Raw genomic sequence first — 19,323 nt, forward strand, 5'->3', positions numbered from 1 at the left:
TCAGTGGTCATCTTGGATTTTATTTTTAAGTCTGCCGACTGAGCTTTCGTAATTAAAAAGATAAACATATTTATAGATAAATTATTGATCTGACCAACAGGACCACTGCCTACTCCTGGGAGGCCAAATAATCCACAACTGCCTGGCATTGGGTTATTATAATAAGTACTAGTTGCAGAATATGTTTGTTTGAATGACTTAAGGGTACATAAGGACTTTTTAAAAATGTTATTGTGTTACATGTTCCCATGTGTTGCTACAACTGTTTACGTCAGGTGTGTGTATTGTTTAATTATTATTTTATTTTTTTTACATTTTGACCACGTTCTAAAACTTTTAAATCCTGCATTCCCTGCCTCAAGATGGCTTCCTATGTACCCGTATGCACCTCTAAGAAATATATTTCCCATCATCCTCCTGCTCATTGGTAAATGCATCTCAGTTACTTATGTGAGCAGGAGGGTAATGGGAAGTGTAGTTCTGATACTGTGCAGCATTGCTGAGGAGTCGCTGAGGGGAAGCTGTCTTGAGGTAGGGAATGCAATTTAAAAGTTTAAAAAGTGGTCAAAATATATATATAACAAAATAATTAAAACAATACACACACCTTACGTAACCACTTGTAGCAACACATGGGAACATATAACACAATAAAATAAAAAAGTCCTTATGTACCCTTTTTAGTCTTTATTAAAATGTATTATTTCCACATGACTTTGAGTGATAAATAATACAAAGCATTTACACGCCGTGTGTATACATTTGTATCATCATCAGGTGGTGCTTGAATGTAAGATTTGTAGCCATAGTGTGTATTCGTGTTGTTTGCTTCACTCCCAGTGTGCACATTGGCTTTGAATTCGCTCGCTCGCGTTGTTCCTGTTCGGTGTGCATAGCCCTTTAGCTTCATTCTTAACTGGCAAAACTTTTTTTGTGAAAACAGATTTATTTTTTAGATTTAATTGCTGAACAATAATGTTTTTCAGATTCATATGTTAGGTAAATGTTGAATCGGCAAGTTTGAAAAAAAAAAAAAAAAAAAAAAAAAGATTTAAGTTACATGTATTTTTTCACGGATTTATTTATTAGAAATGTTAGCTCAATGTTAACTTGACAAGTGTAAAAAAATATTTAAATTCACAGATTTATTTTTTAGAAACCCAGATTTCACATAAAATCAGCTAAATGTTCACTCGCCAAGTGTAAAAAAAAAAAAAAAAAAAAGATTTCTAGACTGATTTTAAATGTTGAATTTGTGATACGAGTATGTATTTAGAGAAATCTGCCCTTTTTGTATTTAAGGAAAAAATATGCGATTTACATACAATGTAAGAAGAAAAGAAAAAACATCTAGTAAAAAAGTTAAGGTCTACATTTTAATTTGTGTGTTGGGTGGGGCGGCATTTAAAAAGTTTGCACACCACTGATTTAGTGGACAGATCTCAAAACCCAGTGAACTAGAGCAACCATTTTAAAAGAGCTTGAAATAGACTTTAAAGTGAAAATTGTAAAAAGGTTATCAAAATGTTAACAATGAAAAGAAAAATTTTATTTAAAGAATTGTAGCAACACGTGAGGATATATAATGCCATACTTTTTGGAAACCTGCTACTTACTCTTTAAGTGAGCATGAAACAATCCTAGCCAGCAATGGTACCATGGTGCGATAGGGTTAACAAGACTTAACAACCACTGGGCAGCTGATCTTTTTATAATGCCAGTTTCTTCTCACAGTATTCACACATAACCAGAAAATAACAGTGTTACTTGCGCTTGGTGGGAATCGACTCCAGATAGTCAGTGTGCAGGTAATCCCATCTCAGCTCCACCGCTGCGATGCTATATTCCCTGGTAACAGCCAGCGACTCCTCAGCAATGCTGCACAGTATCAAAACAGACAGCACCTGTGCCTTCATGGTAACTGTATGGACATTCCCTTCAGCCTCAGATTTATACTTACTCCACAGCTCCCCAATATGCAATGCGCTTCAAAGGCTCAGCTAAGCTGTCTTACGCAAGAATAAAACAGTTTGCAGCAATTGCACAAGAGTGGTTCAAGGTGAAAACAAAACAAGGCTAGATTAGGAAACATGGACAGGAAAAAACATAGGAAAAGAACACTGGGTGAACTCGAGCCCCTCCAGCAGACACAGATCCAAAAGGAAATTCAAGCAAGTTTGTATTCACTGTTTAATAGATACTGCAGTGCAGGGGGGTTACCGCTCTTATCTGGCGTGACAGGAGAGTATAGCAGTAGATCTGATTTTCTTGGCATGGCAGAAGGCAAAAAACACTTTTAAGAAATACAAACACACCCTTAACTTGGTTTTACTGGAACCAGTCCAGTGATACTATTGTATCCTATTCCCTGGATATTTGTGGAGCTTTGCATACATGCTTCTAGAAATGTGGCAGTTTAGCAATGTTTCCCCAGCTTTCTCAGCTCTGTCTCTTCTTAGATTCATTTAATTTTTTATAGTCAAATTATTTCTTCTCTTTCCTACCTTATTTGGTGGAACAATATAAAGGTCAGACAATACAAACAACTGTGTTATTCACACAGCCCTGGTAACATGTCTTTGTGTGCGCTGTGCTCTTCAGCCCTGTTGTCACAGAACATCTCTGGTAGTAACAGAACATTTCAGTACTGCGTATTATACTGTAGTGGTAGAAAGTATGGAAACAACAACTGATTTACAGCAACACTAGGGACGGGGATTATATTGCCCATGTTTCTTCACTCAGACCCCTTACTTACTCAATACCCTGGTCTCTCTGAATACAGAATAGATTCTCATCTCCTCTTTAAAAATATGCTTAATATTTTCATGAGTAAGACATTTTTATCACCTTTCGTCACCATTCGGCCCATCTTACTTGTTTGGTTGTTAGTAGCTTATTGATCCCAGAATCTCATCAAGCAGCTTCTTGAAGGATCCCAGGGTGTCAGCTTCAACAACATTACTGGGGAGTTGATTCCATACCCTCACGATTCTCTATGTAAAAAAGTGCCTCCTATTTTCTGTTCTGAATGCCCCTTTGTCTAATCTCCATTTGTGAGCCCTGGTCCTTGTTTCTTTTTTCAGGTCAAAAAAGTCCCTTGGGTTGACATTGTCAATACCTTTTAGAATTTTGAATGCTTGAATTAGGTCGCTGTGTAGTCTTCTTTGTTCAAGACTGAATAGATTCAGTTCTTTTAGCCTGTCTGCATATGACATACCTTTTAAACTTGGAATAATTCTGGTCGCTCTTCTTTGCACTCTTTCTAGAGCAGCAATATCCTTTTTGTAATGAGGTGACCAGAACTGAACACAATATTCAAGACAAGGTCTTACTAATGCATTGTACAGTTTCAATATTACTTCCCTTGATTTAAATTCAACACTTTTCACAATGTACCTGAGCATCTTGTTGGCCGTTTTTATAGCTTCCCCACATTGTCTAAATGAAGACATTTCTGAGTCAACAAAAACTCCTAGGTCTTTTACATAGAGTCCTTCTTTAATTTCAGTATCTTCCATATGATATTTATAATGCACATTTTTATTTCCTGCATGCAGTACCTTACACTTTTCTCTATTAAATGTAATTTGCCATGTGTCTGCCCTGTTCTGAATTTTGTCTAGATTTATCTATTGCTGTTAGATCACACCCAGGAGTCACTGCGATTCATGTAGCGGGTCACTGTGTTGTCTGTTGTTGTTAGATCACACCCAGGAGTCACTGAGATTCATAAAGCTGGGTCACTGTGTTGTCTGTTGCTGTTAGATCACACCCAGGAGTCACTGAGATTCATGTAGCTGGGTCACTGTGTTATCTGTTGCTGTTAGATCACACCCAGGAGTCACAGAAATTCAGGTAGCGGGGTCCCCGTGTTATCTCCATGCAAGCCGACTAAGTACTGCTGTATCTTTCACACCTGAATCATCATTGACCAATTTGCTGGACCTTCTGAGTAGATTTAATTTAATTTTAGTTTAATTTAATTTTGGTTTAATTTTAGTTGCAGTTCAGCTTTTACCAGATCCACAGAACACCGGTTTCTTCCATATCATGTTCATCAAGCAGAATGCCCTCGCAGCGAAGGCATTAGACTAAGGATTGCTGAGTACAAATGAAACAGTTCTCAAAAGATGTTTCAAATTCTGCTCAAACTTGTCAAACATATTCTTCCATTTTTGGTCAGTGGACATACTGGTCTCTGTAACACGGCTAAGTATCGGAGCAAAATTCAGGGTTTCTGCAACTTTGCATAAGCCTTCCCAGCTCAATGGGCAGTCTTTTCTCAGTGACAGTACTTCATACATTTTTAAGAGATTAGCATCTGAGAATTCAAACCACTTTTCAAGATAGTTTAGCGCTCTGTCATAAATACAGAGCAGATCCTGTTCTGTCTTTTTTGCATCATTGTCTGTCAGGTTTTTCAGACCTGTATTAACCAAATAGCTGAAGAATTTGTTGCTACTGCTGTGTCAATCGGAACTGCTGTGTCATCGTGGTCACTGTAAAAATCTAACAGACCTGCCTGAATACCTCAGTGCAACGGGGAAGAGCTTAGTGTTTCCTTTATTTGATGCATCAGAAGGCACACTGTAAAACATGTAGGGCTTCTTTAATTTGTTTAGCATAAGCTCTACGATGTATGGGGCAAGTACATTTTCAGTTATGGCCACAACTTTTGTGCGTCTGCACGATATTTGCGTTGCCATGTCTGAATGGCTAAACACACTAACTAGCTTGTTTGTGCAGTCTAAAGATCGGTAAGAATGGTGATGTTGGTTTGTGTGGTAAACCATGGTTATCTTCACTGCTGTACATTTCTTTTTCTGATCTACAGTACCAGTCAAAAGTTTGAGTACACCTGCTTGAAACCAGGTTTTTCATGATTATCTATGTTTTTAACTGTATAAACTTGTCTATAAACACTTAATATTTAATAATCATGATAATCATAAGTGAACTGCATTCAAAAATTTAATTTTTAAATGAAAATGTAAATCCTGTCAATTTCAATGAAATGGTTACCCAAAGCAAGGGGATTTCAGTCTGAAGCCCAAGTCAGTTAAAATTCTGAAATGTGTATAACAAGTTGTAAGAACACTGGCCTAAGTATAAAGGTGTCTTTGTTAGATGTTCTCTGAGTTAACTAGCATGTTACCTAATAAACCTTTTGTCACCAATTATTGTTAACAGGTGAGGGTCTGTAATTCCTTTAAGAAATTAAGGTCAATCCTAAAGACAAATTGCAAGAACTTTGCAAGTGTCTGTAACTGCTGTGGCCAAGACCATCAAACGATTTGAAGAAACAGGCACTCATGAGGATGGAACAAGGTCAGGCAGGCCAAGGGTGACCTCAGAATTTGAGTCACAAGTCTGCGAAACCGGATATTAATTGCCCCTGAAATACAAGCTCAGCTAAATGCTACTAGAAGTACAGATGTTTCAACATCAACTGTTCAAGGAGATTGCGTGAAGCTGGCCTAACTGGAAGAATTGCTGCAAAGAAACCATTGTTAAGAGTGCAAAATAAGAGGAAGAGACTTGCCTGGGCCAAAAAACACAGAAAGTGGATGTTTGAGGAGTGGAAGTTGGTCTTATGGACCAATGAGTCAAAATTTGAAATATTTGGGTCCAACCGCCGAGTAATAGTAAGACGCAGAGAGGGTGAGCGCATAAGTTCTGCATGTGTGGTTCCCACTGTTAAGCATGGAGGAGGCAGTGTCATGGTCTGGGGTTGCTTTGCTGGTGACAGAGTTGGTGATCTTTACCAAGTCCATGGCAAGCTCAACCAACATGGCTATCATAGCATACTTCAGAGGCCATTCCATCAGGATTACGGCTAGTTGGGCAGTCCTTCATTCTTCAGCAAGATAATGACCCGAAACGCACCTCAAAGTTGTGCAAGAACTATCTGGCGAAGAAGGAAAGTGAAGGACAACTCAATCTAATGACCTGACCTGCCCAGTCTCCAGACCTCAATCCCACAGAACTTGTATGAGACGAACTGGACAGAAGAGTCAAAGCAAAGCTACCCACAAGTGCCCTAGATCTCTGGGAATTGCTGCAGAAGAGCTGGAAAGACATGCCGGTGATATCCTGCTGAAACTTTTTAACCGAGTGCCTCGTATTTGTGAAGTTCTTATTAAGGCAAAGGGTGGCTATTTTGAGGAATCCAAGATTTAGAGACAATTTTCAATTTTCTGAACATTGCTTTGATACTCCTTATGTTTTGTTTTGTATATTGTAACATTTTCATTTTCAAGTATTTACAGAAACGTATATGACATAAAACCTTGTCCATTATGAAAAAAACTAGTTTCCAGCAAGTGTACTCAAACTTTTGACCTGTACTATACATCATTTGATTTCATAGCAAATGCAGTTATCAGTGTCTGTCTGGTATCAGAAACATTTGTTTTGTGTCCGTCTGACTTTGAATACTTCTTGATATCGTTTCACCTCCGTGTCCAATTCCAAACTCTCTTCTACATAATGTACAAAAAACTTTAGTTGAATCTTTGGGATTTTACCGAATCCACTTGTATGATCTAACCCACTCCTCTCTGAATTTACACAGGCGCTTACTTCTTTTGTTTGGTGGAGTTGTGGAAGAGGCCGAGGCTGAGGCTCCTGATGTTTCGCTATCGGTATCAGTGTCTCTTCCACTTATGGAGTCAGCCATTTCGCATTTTAAAAAACATTGTCTGCTTTGAAATTAAAATAACAATATACTGCTGTATATGAATTATATTTAGTTTTCTGTCTGCACTGCCAAAGCAGTGTCAGCCGTTAGGGAACATGGAGGATAACAAGTCACATGGGGACAATACGTTTTTAGAGTGGCTACACATTGTGTCAATCATTCTGAGGCTGTGTAAAGCACTGAGTCAACAAAAACATCAGTACTGTCACAACACTTCCCAGTATTTAGGAACACTTCGTTGCATTCCTAAACTAAACGGTAAAATTTTAAATGAACGATTCTGCATATCATCCTGCAGCTTCAGAATCTAAAAAGAATATTACAAAATCTTAAATAGATTTTTTATAAATATCTTCAACATATTTATATATCGTAGTATAGCATATATAATATATAATAATAGATTTATATATATATATATATATATATATATATATATATATATATATATATATATATATATATATATATATATATATATATATATGAGTTTGTTGAGTCAACGTTGTGTGTCACTAGCTCTCAACTGTGAGTTTAGGAACAATTTTGAGAGTTGTTGCTTCTCAGAGTTGGATTTAAGAACGCAGCCATTGTGAAAGCTGCTGTAGAGGCGGGACTTTGCATTCCAGTGTGGTTGCTAGGGGAGACTGGGGTTGGTTCTCACAGTGCTCATAACTATGAAACTAGATGGCGCAGACAGGCGATACTAACACAGAAATGTGTGTTTTATTGTCTGGAACTCGACCATCTTGTAATTTTAGGTCAATTCCTAAGGTTACCACATATTTATTTTCGGTACGGGCAGGTTGTCACAGGTGACTGGTGCATTTTCAGCCATCTAAATATCATATTTGGAAGTTATGCTGAAATAAAAAACATCAGTTTGTACGTGAAGAGTTAATATTATATAACGAACTTTGCAAAAATGTCACCAGATTGAGGAAAATAATAAAGAGTAAAAAGTGGGACAACCAACTCCGGTCTCCCCTATGGCTTTACTACGCCCCTGGGCATGCGGCTACTCCAGCACAACCAACACCCTGCTGTGTCTTATTGCTTACTTAATCTTTCTTACGGGGCTGAGGGACTGGGATTGTCTGACATTAAACCGTACTACTGGTCAGCACAATTTAGGCCAGTTTTGTTAGATCTGTTTTTTGTTTAACACAATGTATGTTAAATTGTTTGTTATATGAAAAATAAAAACAATATGTAAAGCTAAATATATCCTCAGTTGTACTGCTTTCCTAGAAAAAAGGGAACATTTCAGGGACCATTCTACTTTTGAGATGTCTTGCTCAATAAAATGTTTAACATATTTTTAAAGAGGGGACAATTATCTATTCAGAGATACCAGGGTATTTAGTAAGTAAGGGGTCTGAGTGAGGAGACATGGGCATTACAATCCCCAGCCCTAGTGCTGCTGAAAATCACTTGCTGTTTCCATACATTGTACCAGTACTGTATATTTAGATAAAAGGCATGAATATCTTAAGAGGTTTCTTGATTGGGAGAGTCATATAAACAATTTCATAGTTGTAATTCAATCACCCAAACAATTTGATCCTAATTTGTTCAGATAAAAGAGGTATTTCAAGCAGAAGGAAGGCGTATGCAGCAGCCCCTTGCACTGCTTGGTGTGCACACACTGCATGCGGTTGAGTCACTAACAGGAGCGTGGGATGGACGTTGTATAAGCTTGTGTTATACATCATGTTCATGAAAAGGCTATTTGAACCAATTAGTGCTATCAATCAATGTTGCAGTGTAAAAAATAGTAATGTATCTCCTGTTTCCTGCATTTTTTGAAAGGGAAATGTTATATCAAATGCAATAACTGTAGTATGTGGTGTGGCCTAACTTTTTTTTTTTTCTTTTTTTATTAATATTTATATTGATTTTCAATAAATAACATTACATCCAATATGAAACTAACAACAACAATTAATTCAAAAAATACTTCATATATCTGTTAATACATATAAGAACCTCATCCCCACCTAATACAGCCATGTAATAAAGCATTGGTGTTAGCTGGGAAAGTGTTTGGAGAAGAAGAACATTTTGCCATTATATGCAGAGCAGCGTGTGTTGCACCCTTAAAGAAACAGGTTTTAATAAAGCAAGGCGTGTCACTTCTTTACACCCAAACAGCAGACTGTTTCCTACTCAGAGAGATGTCTATGGAGTAGCAACCCTTTCAGTGATGGTTAAGCTTCTTCAATTTTAGATAGATTTTTTCTTTTTCTTTTTCAGCCTCTTCTAACACTTGCGTACTTTTACCAATTTCCGACCTTTCATCTCCAAGTTCCTTTAGGCACACTGTTCCATTAGAATCATCTTTATCTGTCTAACTTTGGTCCTCAAAGTAATTTTGTCACGGGCATAAATTGATCTCACTTGGCTGTTTGCGGGCACGCTAACTATTGCATAGGTTCTTATCTTACAGTGCATTCACGTTTATATATTTTCTTTAACAGTTTTATTGGAGTTATTCTTGGCTCACTCTAATAAAGTCAAGTCTCAGGTAGTAATTGTGCGTGCTGCTCTTATTCTTTAAATAATTTACATAAAATACGCAATGCAAATATTTTTAAATAGCATGTTTACACAGATAACCGTGAATAAACTAAAATAACAAAGTGTATATAGCGTCTCGCTTTGTTTCAATTTGACAAATTTGTCAACACTGCTCTGTTTTAAAGATCACTCATCTCCAGTACAATTATTCAGAGAAAGTGGATTTGTAACTAAATATAGTATGGTGTTTCCCTTGTCTGGTGAAATAAATAAAAAAAAAATAGAGATAGAAAATTTAATTCTAAATACTGAAATGTAATATTTTTTTCTTAATAACAGTCGGTGAAATTTAGTGCTTACCCAGCACATTAACACCCTGCCTCTGCTCATGAATGACCGGGCAGCTGTCAGATCTTTCACTTTCCCTTTGGCTATTCACTCGCCTTGAATTTTCATGCAGAATATCGTGAACGGCCTCTGCTTGCTTATGATTGGACAGCTGCGTAAACTTGGCAAATATTTGACTCTCCTACTGGTTAAACTTACAGTCGGTACCTGCACTTGAAACAGACACAGTTTATGTCCCACCCAGCTAACTTATGATAGGGCTACCGCAGAGACAATGCAGGTGTTCAATTGGTTGGTCGTATCGCAAAAGCCATTCAGAAAAAAAAAGTAGTTTACGTACAAGCACAGCATAAGCGAGCAGCACTATCAACAGACTGCTGTGGCACTTTTGTTGGAAAACGCGTTTAAAGCTTTCTTTATTTTCCCGCGCTACGACCCTCCAGAAATATGTTCACGACCCATAATTTAAGAACAGCTGCTGCGGGCACGAATTTGCCCGTGGGCACAACTTTGAGGACCACTGGTTTAACTCATGCAGGGAAGTTTTAGCTAATTTAAGGATATTAACTTTTAGTTTTTAACATTACACATTTTTATACTTACTATTTTCTAGGGTGCAAATGAGATTTTTACTAGGGATGCACCGAATCCAAGTTTTTGGGATTCGACCGATTTCCGAACAGCAATTTTGAACTCTTTCCACATATTCTCAACTGATACTCAGTTTTTGAAGACGGCCTGTTCTAGACAGATTCACAGTTGTGCCAAATTCTCTCCATTTCTTAATAATGGACTTTACTGTGCTCCAGGGGATATTCAATGCTTTGGAAATGTTCTTATATCCCACCCATGATTGGTGCTTTTGAAGAACCTTATTCCGGATTTGCTTTGAATGTTCCTTCGTCTTCATGATGTAGTTTTTGTTAGGAAATGTACTAACCAACTGCGGGACCTCCCAGAGACAGGTGTATTTAATGTGAAATCACTTGAAACACCTTAATTGCACACAGGTGAACTCCATTCAACTAATTATGTGTACAAATCTTGTATTTGTATTGTACCTCAATGCTGCATGATATAGCGAGTCCAGTTTATCTAAAGTTGATGGTGATGTGAACCTGTATACTGCATCACCATAGTCAATTTGCGGCAAAAACATACAAACAACAAGCCTCTTTTTTTTTGTTTCCATAACATATAAAACATATTCATATCAAAGCGTATTCCCATGCCCAACAGACGAGTGTGGAAACATGCACTCATCTCTGTCCAGCACATTGCCTTCCTTCTGTTCCTTTAATGCGGTCCTATTAACATATGGTAATGCATCGGTAATTAGAAACATGAGATGCAAATGTATTCTAGGTGGACATTCAATACGCACATAGCGCAATCAAATTTAAATTGGGCGAAAGCCCTAATTCGCCTGAATATACCAGTATCTGCGCTATAATTGCAATGCGCTAGTTCTAATAACTGCGCACCGCTGGCTCAAATAGTGTCGAAGTAACAGTACACTCCAGAGTTGGGTACAATAGTACAAAACCTCAACCACACCCCCATCTGCACACACAGGATGGGTGGATCTGTTATGTGTTTTATCACTGTATTGATATGATGGACAGCGGTAGTGTGTTTACCTATACAGTTATATGTGTTCTTCACTGCTCCACAGGCATATCGGCATCCAACGTGTAGCATCAAAGTATGGAAATGAAGATTGAGAGAAGGATGAAGAGGGGAGGGGGGTCCTGCCTGTTCTCTTTGCTGTGTGTTTCACATCTGTAAATTAATGGTATAAATATGTCATACACCCATCTTGTTATTAAGTTATAATAACAAGTTATTATTGTCTTAAAACACATCTATTCTTTTTCTTAAAATTACTTTTTTTATATTTCAACATCATAGTAAGCACATCAGGTATTTCATTCCATTCATCTTCTCCATTCCCCAACTTCTCAATATAGGAATAGAAGAGATGAACTAAGAGAAACCCCATAGTTGTTTAAATGTGAAACAGTTTTTATACATTTTATCATAACAGGCAGTGTTTAAGCATGTGTGCGCATTTTAGGCTATTGTTCATACTACTTCTTAAGGCAAGCATACTATACAAAATTCTACTTCATCCTACTTCACACAGTAAAAAAGTGCTACAGAAACTTGTCTTTTAATTCCGGGAATCAAGCCCATCTTGATAAGAAACTGCTCAAAGACTGGCCACTGCCCAAAAGCTGTCTATGTATCAAATTATACCAGTTTCTTACTGCATTATTTTATACCAGTTTCTTACGGCATCATTTTATACCTAAAGAATGCATGATTTTCACACTTATTGATTAGACTAGCATTAAACATTACATTTGATTACACATTCACATAATTTTCCAAACTAAAAGATTATACAAACACTACAAAAGATTATAATTTTCCAAACTAAAAGATTATACAAATACTACAAAAGATTATAGCACATATTATTACATTAATACATTTCATTTTAAATTCTCCAGTCCATGTCCAGGATTTCAGCTCGCTCCCAGCAAGACTCCACCTCGGTTTCTGGTTCGACTCGGGCAGGCTCAGCGAACACGACAATGGGCCCTTGAATCCATCGTCTCGCATCACAGGTGTGGGTCGCTATGGCCTTGATGTCGTATCTACAAGACACTTGTACATGCTTAGTAGAGACACCTTCTTTACATTCCAATTTGCCCAGATGTGCCCATTTTAATAAGTGACCTGTTCCTTCACAATCCATACATACAATTCTTTTTACATCTCGTGGATTCACATTCAAATGAGAGAAAGAGAACCCGTCTGAATCACTACATTCAAACAGAAACCTAGTGTCTTGCTACATGACTGCAGGCTGGACATGGCTTAGGCCCGGCTAGGAATGAATCACCCCTGCATCTATCACATCCACACATACGGAGGCGAGGTTTAATTCTCATGTCATTACTCAGAACTAACTCTGTGCCTTCCACAAGCATTCTAGATCTATACATATTTCTTGTATTCATTTCCTGTTGTTCACACAGAGACACTTTACTAGGGATGCCATTCATCCAGAATACAGTAGGGGGCCAAAACTCACTATATTTCATATCAGCAGGCACCCAGCTTATAGCTTGTTCTGCATCATCTGTGGGCAAACTTAACACAACCGAATCTGAATCAATCGAGGAGAAGTGCACCCTAGCCACTGAAATTCTCCATGCAAAAGGATCCAATGTCTTAGTACATACAATACCTGGTTCGAGGTCACCTGTGACAAACCCAAATTCAAATTTTAGAGAAAGGACAGAAGCAGGCTTTTTCTGATGATACAGCAAAACAGTTAAATATTCTCAAAACTGAATTTAAAGCCCTGACGTTGTCGCGAGCAGAATTCCTCATTCATCGCACCAAGCAAAATTATTATTACCATGGGGAAAGACCTAGTAGATTACTGGTTTGGAGACTAAAGCATAACGAATGTTTGGCAGCAATTAGCGTGGTTAAAACTGCAAATAATGTATTAGTTACAAAACCTAAAGAAATTAATAAAACATTTCAAGAATACTATTCTAAATTATACACATCAGAGACCACTACAGATTACGCTGCTTGTAAAAGATTTCAAAGTGAACTAAATCTACCTAAACTGGATTCTGATCAAAGTAAACTTCTTGATGCACCTATTACCTTAGAAGAATTAAAACAGGGAATTAAATGTATGCAAAAGCATAAGTCTCCGGGCTTAGATGGCCTCCCCCGAGTTCTTGCTAGCAATATGGGATATAGCTGGTCCTCTTATATTGAACTACGCTATTGAAACATGCTCTTTTTATAGGGACCAAAATGCAGCTTTAATCTCACTATTATAGAAAAAAAATAAAAATCCAAATTAATATTCTAGTTATCGTCCAATTTTCCTTATATGCATGGATGCAAAGCTCTATGCTAAGGTCATGGCTTCTAGATTAGAACAATATATTGGTAGTTTGATTCACTTTGATCAAACAGGCTTCATGAGGGCATCTAGCTTCTGACAATATTTGTATACTACATGTCATTTGTGATGCCGACTCCAAGAATCTTGTGCAGTTTTTTCCCTGTATGCGGGAAAGGCATTCAATCGAATTGAGTGGCACCACCTCTGGTTGGTCTTGGAATGCTTTGGATTTGGTCCAGGTTTTATTCATACACTGTAAGTACTATATAATAATTATTTGGTGTCTGTGATGACTAGTAGCTGTCTTTTAAACTTCAATGGGGAACTGTGACGGAAACATGATTTCTGGTGATGAATCTTCCTCCTGACCTGTGAGGGCGCTAAAGAACGGGAGGAGAAGTATCTGGAAGGGCTGGCCTGACAGTTTGTTTCTGGGTCAGGGAAGTGGGTCAGCCTGGAAAGATGCGAGACTTTGTTATAAGACCGTATTGATTTGAAAGGTAAACGAGAGGCACCTGCAAGTAATAAGGCAGCTGCAATCATTTACCTAGATATCATGCAGGATAGGGGCCAGGGTAACGCTGATCTTTTCCTTCGTTTGGGTAAACGAGTGGAGGGCAAAGGAGCGAGAGAGGAGCTCTCAGTAAATACAATAAATGCGTGTTCTGTGTGTTTTGTTAAACTGTTTGTGTTTTGTTCACTATAGACAGTTAAAGCACGTCTCCGGAGCTGTCAAAAAAGGGTCAGCACGTCTGCACGCACCCAGGACTGGTGACCGCATCTTGCGTTTTTGTTCGGGACTGTGCCCAGTTTTTGTTATCCCCGCGCTATACACATTGTTGTGTATAGCCGGGGAGTTATTATTTATCGGTCACCAGACCTGGAGCACAAATTAAAGCACTTTGTTCACTGAATCGCTGTTGTCTGTTCATCACTCCTGCACCGCATCACCTCTACATCTGTTCCCCTTACCAACCACTTTGCCACACGAACGCATCAAGGGTGTCCTCTCTCCCCACTGCTATTTGGTCTATCGTTGGAACAGCTAGCTCAAGCTGTTAGACAAAGTACAGACTCTCCAATAACAACCGCAGGCTGAAAACATTACATTTCTCTTTACGCAGATGACACTCTTTTCTATCTTTCAAATATTTCAGAATCAATTCCTCGTTGTCTAGCACTATTTACTAAATTTGGCAGCATGTCTGGTTATAAAATTAATTGGGCTAAATCAATTTTAATGTCTCTAAATCTAGCTGCAAAGAATGCAGGACTCCCTATTACAATCCCAACTGATAATAAATTTACATATTTGAGAATACAGATTCATCTCTCTCTGCAACTTATAAACAAAGCTAATTACACTACTTTATTCGACAAAATTAAACATGACCTGCAGAGATGGTCTCCCTTGCGTTTATCTTTACAAGGCAGGATAGCCACGATTAAAATTAACATATTACCGAGAGTTAATTTTTTATTTTCTATGTTACCTCTATCCCCATATCCTACTTTTTTTTAAAGAAGCCAGTTCTATTATATCTAAATTTATTTGGAATGAAAAACATCCCTGCATTTGTCTAACAGTACTGCAACGCACAAAGGTCAACGGTGGATTGTCTCTTTCTGATCTTAAACTATACTATTGGGCTTTTCAAGTTAGGGCCTTAAAGACATGGAACAACATAGGCTCAAAGGTCGTCTGGCGCAATTTTGAAGCAGTTATAGTTCACCCACACAGACTACAGAACTTATTATTTACTGGCATCCACAAGAAAAACTTAAATTTCAAATTTAGCCCTATTGTTGCAAATTCATTAAAAACTTGGTATGATGTGGAAAAATATATGGGAGGTTGTGGCAAAGTGGCTAGTGGAGGGGAACAGGTATAACGGTGATGCGATGCAGGAGTGACAGGCAGACAACAGTTTCCAGTGAAAAGGTGCTTTTATTTATAATCCAGGTCTGGTGACCGTTAAATAATAAATCCCCGGCTATACACAACAATGTGTAAAGCACGGGGATAGCAATAACACAGACACAGTCCCGAACAAAACGAACACACGGTCACCAGTCCTGGGTGAGTGCAGACGTGCTTGTGGTGGGTGAAGACACTGTATTTCGTGACGGTTCCGTGCAGTGGTGATCCGGATTGTGCTGACCCTGGTCGACAGCTCCGGATAGGTGAGTTAACTGTCTGGTGGTGCAAAACGCAGACAATTACAAACAAACACAACAAAACACAACACGTAATTCTCTGTAACAACGAGAGCTCCTCTCTCGCTCCTTCTCTCTCCGAACATTTACCCAAACGAAGGAGAAGACCAGCGTTACCCTGGCCCCTATATGTAATCCCGCATGATATCGAGATAAACGGTTGCAGCTGCCTTATTACTTGCAGCTGCCTCTCGTTTATCTCTCAAATCAATACGGTCTTACAACAGAGTCGCGCTTCCCTCCAGGCTGACCCACTTCCCTGACCCGGAAACGAACTGTCAGGCCAGCCCTTCCAGATGCTTCTCCTCCCGTTCTTTAGCGCCCTCACAGGTTGGGAGGAAGATTCATCACCAGAACTCATCTTTCCGTCACATAGGTCCATTTAAGTTTTCTCATTTGTCTCCTATTTGGAATAATAATCATTTACTGACAGGAGGTAAGCCTTTTATATACCGTCTGGTCAAATAGCGGTGTGCTTAGTTTTAAAGATATTTTTAACAGTAAAGGCCTTCAAACGTTCCATGATCTCAAGGAAGACTTATCTCTCCCAGGTTTCTCTTATTTTCTATATTTAAGACTAAGGTCTGCTTTACGTGCCTATGGGGTTCCTTGGGACTCAGATGTATGTCTTCATCCTTTGACAGACTGGCTGGTGACAGGCAGCTGTTCACGAGGGACAGTCTCAACTATCTATGGACACTTGCTAACAAGCATGTAATACTCTACCAGTTACAGAAATTTGGGGGTGTGAAATGGAAAAGCTGGGCTTTTCTCCTGATTGGGACAATGTATGGAACAATACATTTTTAGCTTCCAAGAACCCAGCTCAATAAACATTTTATTATTATTTTAATGTGCAAGCATTGGCAATGTTGTAAATAGTTTATTTTAGTTTTTGGTTTTTTTTTTTGGGGGGGGGGGGGGGGGGGGGGGGGGGGGGTTATGCTTTGCTTCTGTTATTAAAATAAAAAAAAAAAAACAATTGATCACAGAAAAAAATCTGAAAATATTTCTGCTAAAGATTGCTCTGTCTAGTACAAGAAGGGGCCATTTCACATGTCTGTTGTTGTTTTTACATGTATTTATGTTTTGATTTTGTTTGATAATTCACTGATGGGGAAAGCATGCTAGCATTTACAGTTTTTTCAGGTCAGCATTTAAATATTTAGAAATATCTGTTGTATAAAGAACATGATCAATTTTGAATGTGACAACGCAATTTTGTCTGCTTTAATACTGTGACCAAGTGGGTTGCAGTGCGCAGGTGTAGAAGTGATGTGGTGCACAAGTAATGAGAAACAAGTGATTTCAATATTCAAACAATGCTCTATTTGGGTAGGGTTTGTAATCCAGGTTGTTTGTGACCGCAAATAATATTCCCAGGCAATACACAGCAATGTGTACTGCTCTGTTTAAACCATGGGTTACAATTCCCAAAAGAATATACACAGTATTAAACACACACGATCACAAGTCCACTGTGAGTACTAACATGCATGGTGAATATACAATTTATCCGTGAACAATGGTGAAGTGTTGTGTGGGTTTGTGCTGGCATTAAGCGACAGCTCCAGATCATGTTAGCCATCTAATAAATAACAAACAGTACAATTAGACATGACAAAACAAACAAACACTAAACACTCACGGTTATTTTACTTTCGTTTTTCTTAACCATTAACAAAGGAACGGATCACCTCGCTACGTAACCCTTTTGTACCGTCAGTCGTGCCCCCTTGGTTAGCGAGTGCAACCGTTTCTCCACCAATCTGAGATTGCCACATCGCTTCCCTTCTGGGTCGATGACTTGGTATACCGTAACTCCGCCCGCTTTCCAGATGGCCGACTTCCACCCATCCCTGGGAATGAATTGTCAGACCATTCGGACGGAGATTTATAACCATGATTTATTCTTTCTCTGTCACAAATATATATTGGGAGGAATTTTCAAAAAACAGTGTTATTGTATGGAACTTGTGGTACAGTAACGACAGCTTTAGTAGCAAGTGATTTACCAACTAAATTTGTTAATAAAGTCAATCCGTTAACGCTGTGATGAGGTCATTAATGAATGCATTTCTCATTGACAAGATGTCTTTGGCAGGATGGCTTGTGTGGTAACATCAGGGCAGGAAGAAACACAGACTGGTGAGTGAATTGAATGCGCTGGTTGGACGTTTAATAATAAACAAACTGGCTGTACAAAACAAAACACTAATACAAAACAAGATGGCACGTTGGCCAAAATAAATAGACAGACAAAACAGACAGTGGACAAATACTAAATAAAACAAGTATCGTGCAATTGTAGTTATTTGTTGTTGTTGTTTTAAAGCTTACTCCCGACCTTCTTTCTACACTGAACACCCAACCCTGAGTGAGTGATCTGTGCATCTATAGATACAGCTGTGCTGGGATTCAGTTGCTAATTAATCATTCATCCTAATACACATTTTATGTGCACGTGAAGTGTTTATGCAATGTGCCTAAATACAAATACAGTTTAAATCACTCATGCTAAATAGCCCAGTTTACACCCCGTGCACCACTATATCCACTCCAAGAATAACACGCCACATAAAACATAAAACGCAAAAATACGCACAGGGACTGGGCACCCTGCCACACTGTCTCAACGACTTAACGAGATCAAGAAAAATGAATGGAAGTATAATTCTCTCTTATGAAAACTACTAATATACTTTCCCACCAGCGAGCAGCAGCCAAATGGGAATACAAAATAATGGAAATATCTATTTTCTGTATAATTTGTCAACTTAAATTAAAATTGTGCATTTTGCAACTGTCGGGTTTGCATTACGTAATGCTGAGAGCAGACTATCAGATGGATCAGAACACTCTAAGTAAACAAATAACTATAGATTTTTTAATTGTAAAGTGAGTTATTGATAGCTTGATGCTGTAACATGAGCGAGCTGTCTTGAATTAACAATCTGCCAAGTTGCAGCAGGGCGTGGCTGACTCGAGTAATTCGGCACCACCCTCTCCTGTAGCCATTTCTACTTCCTTCCCTCTACTCTAACCTGATCTCCCTGCCTCTCTGCTCCTCTCTTCCTTCTCTTCTACACTCACCGGGGGTAAACCATCTAATAGGCTTGGTTGGAATTTATTTATTTATGTTGACATAGAGGGGTCATCATATCATTCTGTGCATGAAAGTAACAGAATTGGAATATACAGGGGGGAGTCTTAAACTATTCTCCGTGTCTTCTTGGTTTCTGGTCTCCAACTCCTCCACTGACAAAGAATGCTTTTAGAAAGAGTCATAAACTAACTGCTGGACAAGTGTTTTATCTCTATCTATCACTGAATGAGTCATTTCGGCACCAGCAGTATTTTGCTGAAGGCAACTTCCAGACAATTCGGAGTGTCTTAACACTAAGAAGTGAACCAGTCCTTGTCGTAAGTCTAGCCGACGGGGCGAAATAGTGGACCAATGGAGAACAAGGGGCCACATCGGTACGAGAACAACCAATGAAAGACACATTACGTGGACGCAGGCACTGCCCAAAATAACCAGACTAACCAATCACAGGATTGAAGAGAGAATCACAAACCCTGCTGACTTTCA

At 38.5% G+C, this 19,323-nt stretch overlaps 1 protein-coding gene across 2 annotated transcripts in view; it reads right to left on the reverse strand.

Moving 5' to 3' along the window:
- f8 (coagulation factor VIII, procoagulant component) overlaps nucleotides 1-1,999 on the reverse strand; it is a 37,423-nt gene extending 35,424 nt beyond the window's left edge. Inside the window, exon 1 of one of the 2 annotated variants that reach the window (XM_041220764.1) lies at nucleotides 1,768-1,998. In XM_041220764.1, coding sequence (XP_041076698.1) covers nucleotides 1,768-1,916 — 149 coding nt within the window. In that variant the 5' untranslated portion in view covers nucleotides 1,917-1,998. Of the gene's footprint in view, nucleotides 1-1,767 lie in introns of both variants that reach the window. The other variant, XM_041220765.1, reaches the window with a different exon arrangement.
- Nucleotides 2,000-19,323: the final 17,324 nt, after the last annotated feature.

The sequence above is a fragment of the Polyodon spathula genome, chromosome 20 (assembly GCF_017654505.1).
Source record: "Polyodon spathula isolate WHYD16114869_AA chromosome 20, ASM1765450v1, whole genome shotgun sequence".
In the NCBI taxonomy this organism is placed as follows: Eukaryota; Metazoa; Chordata; class Actinopteri; order Acipenseriformes; family Polyodontidae; genus Polyodon; species Polyodon spathula.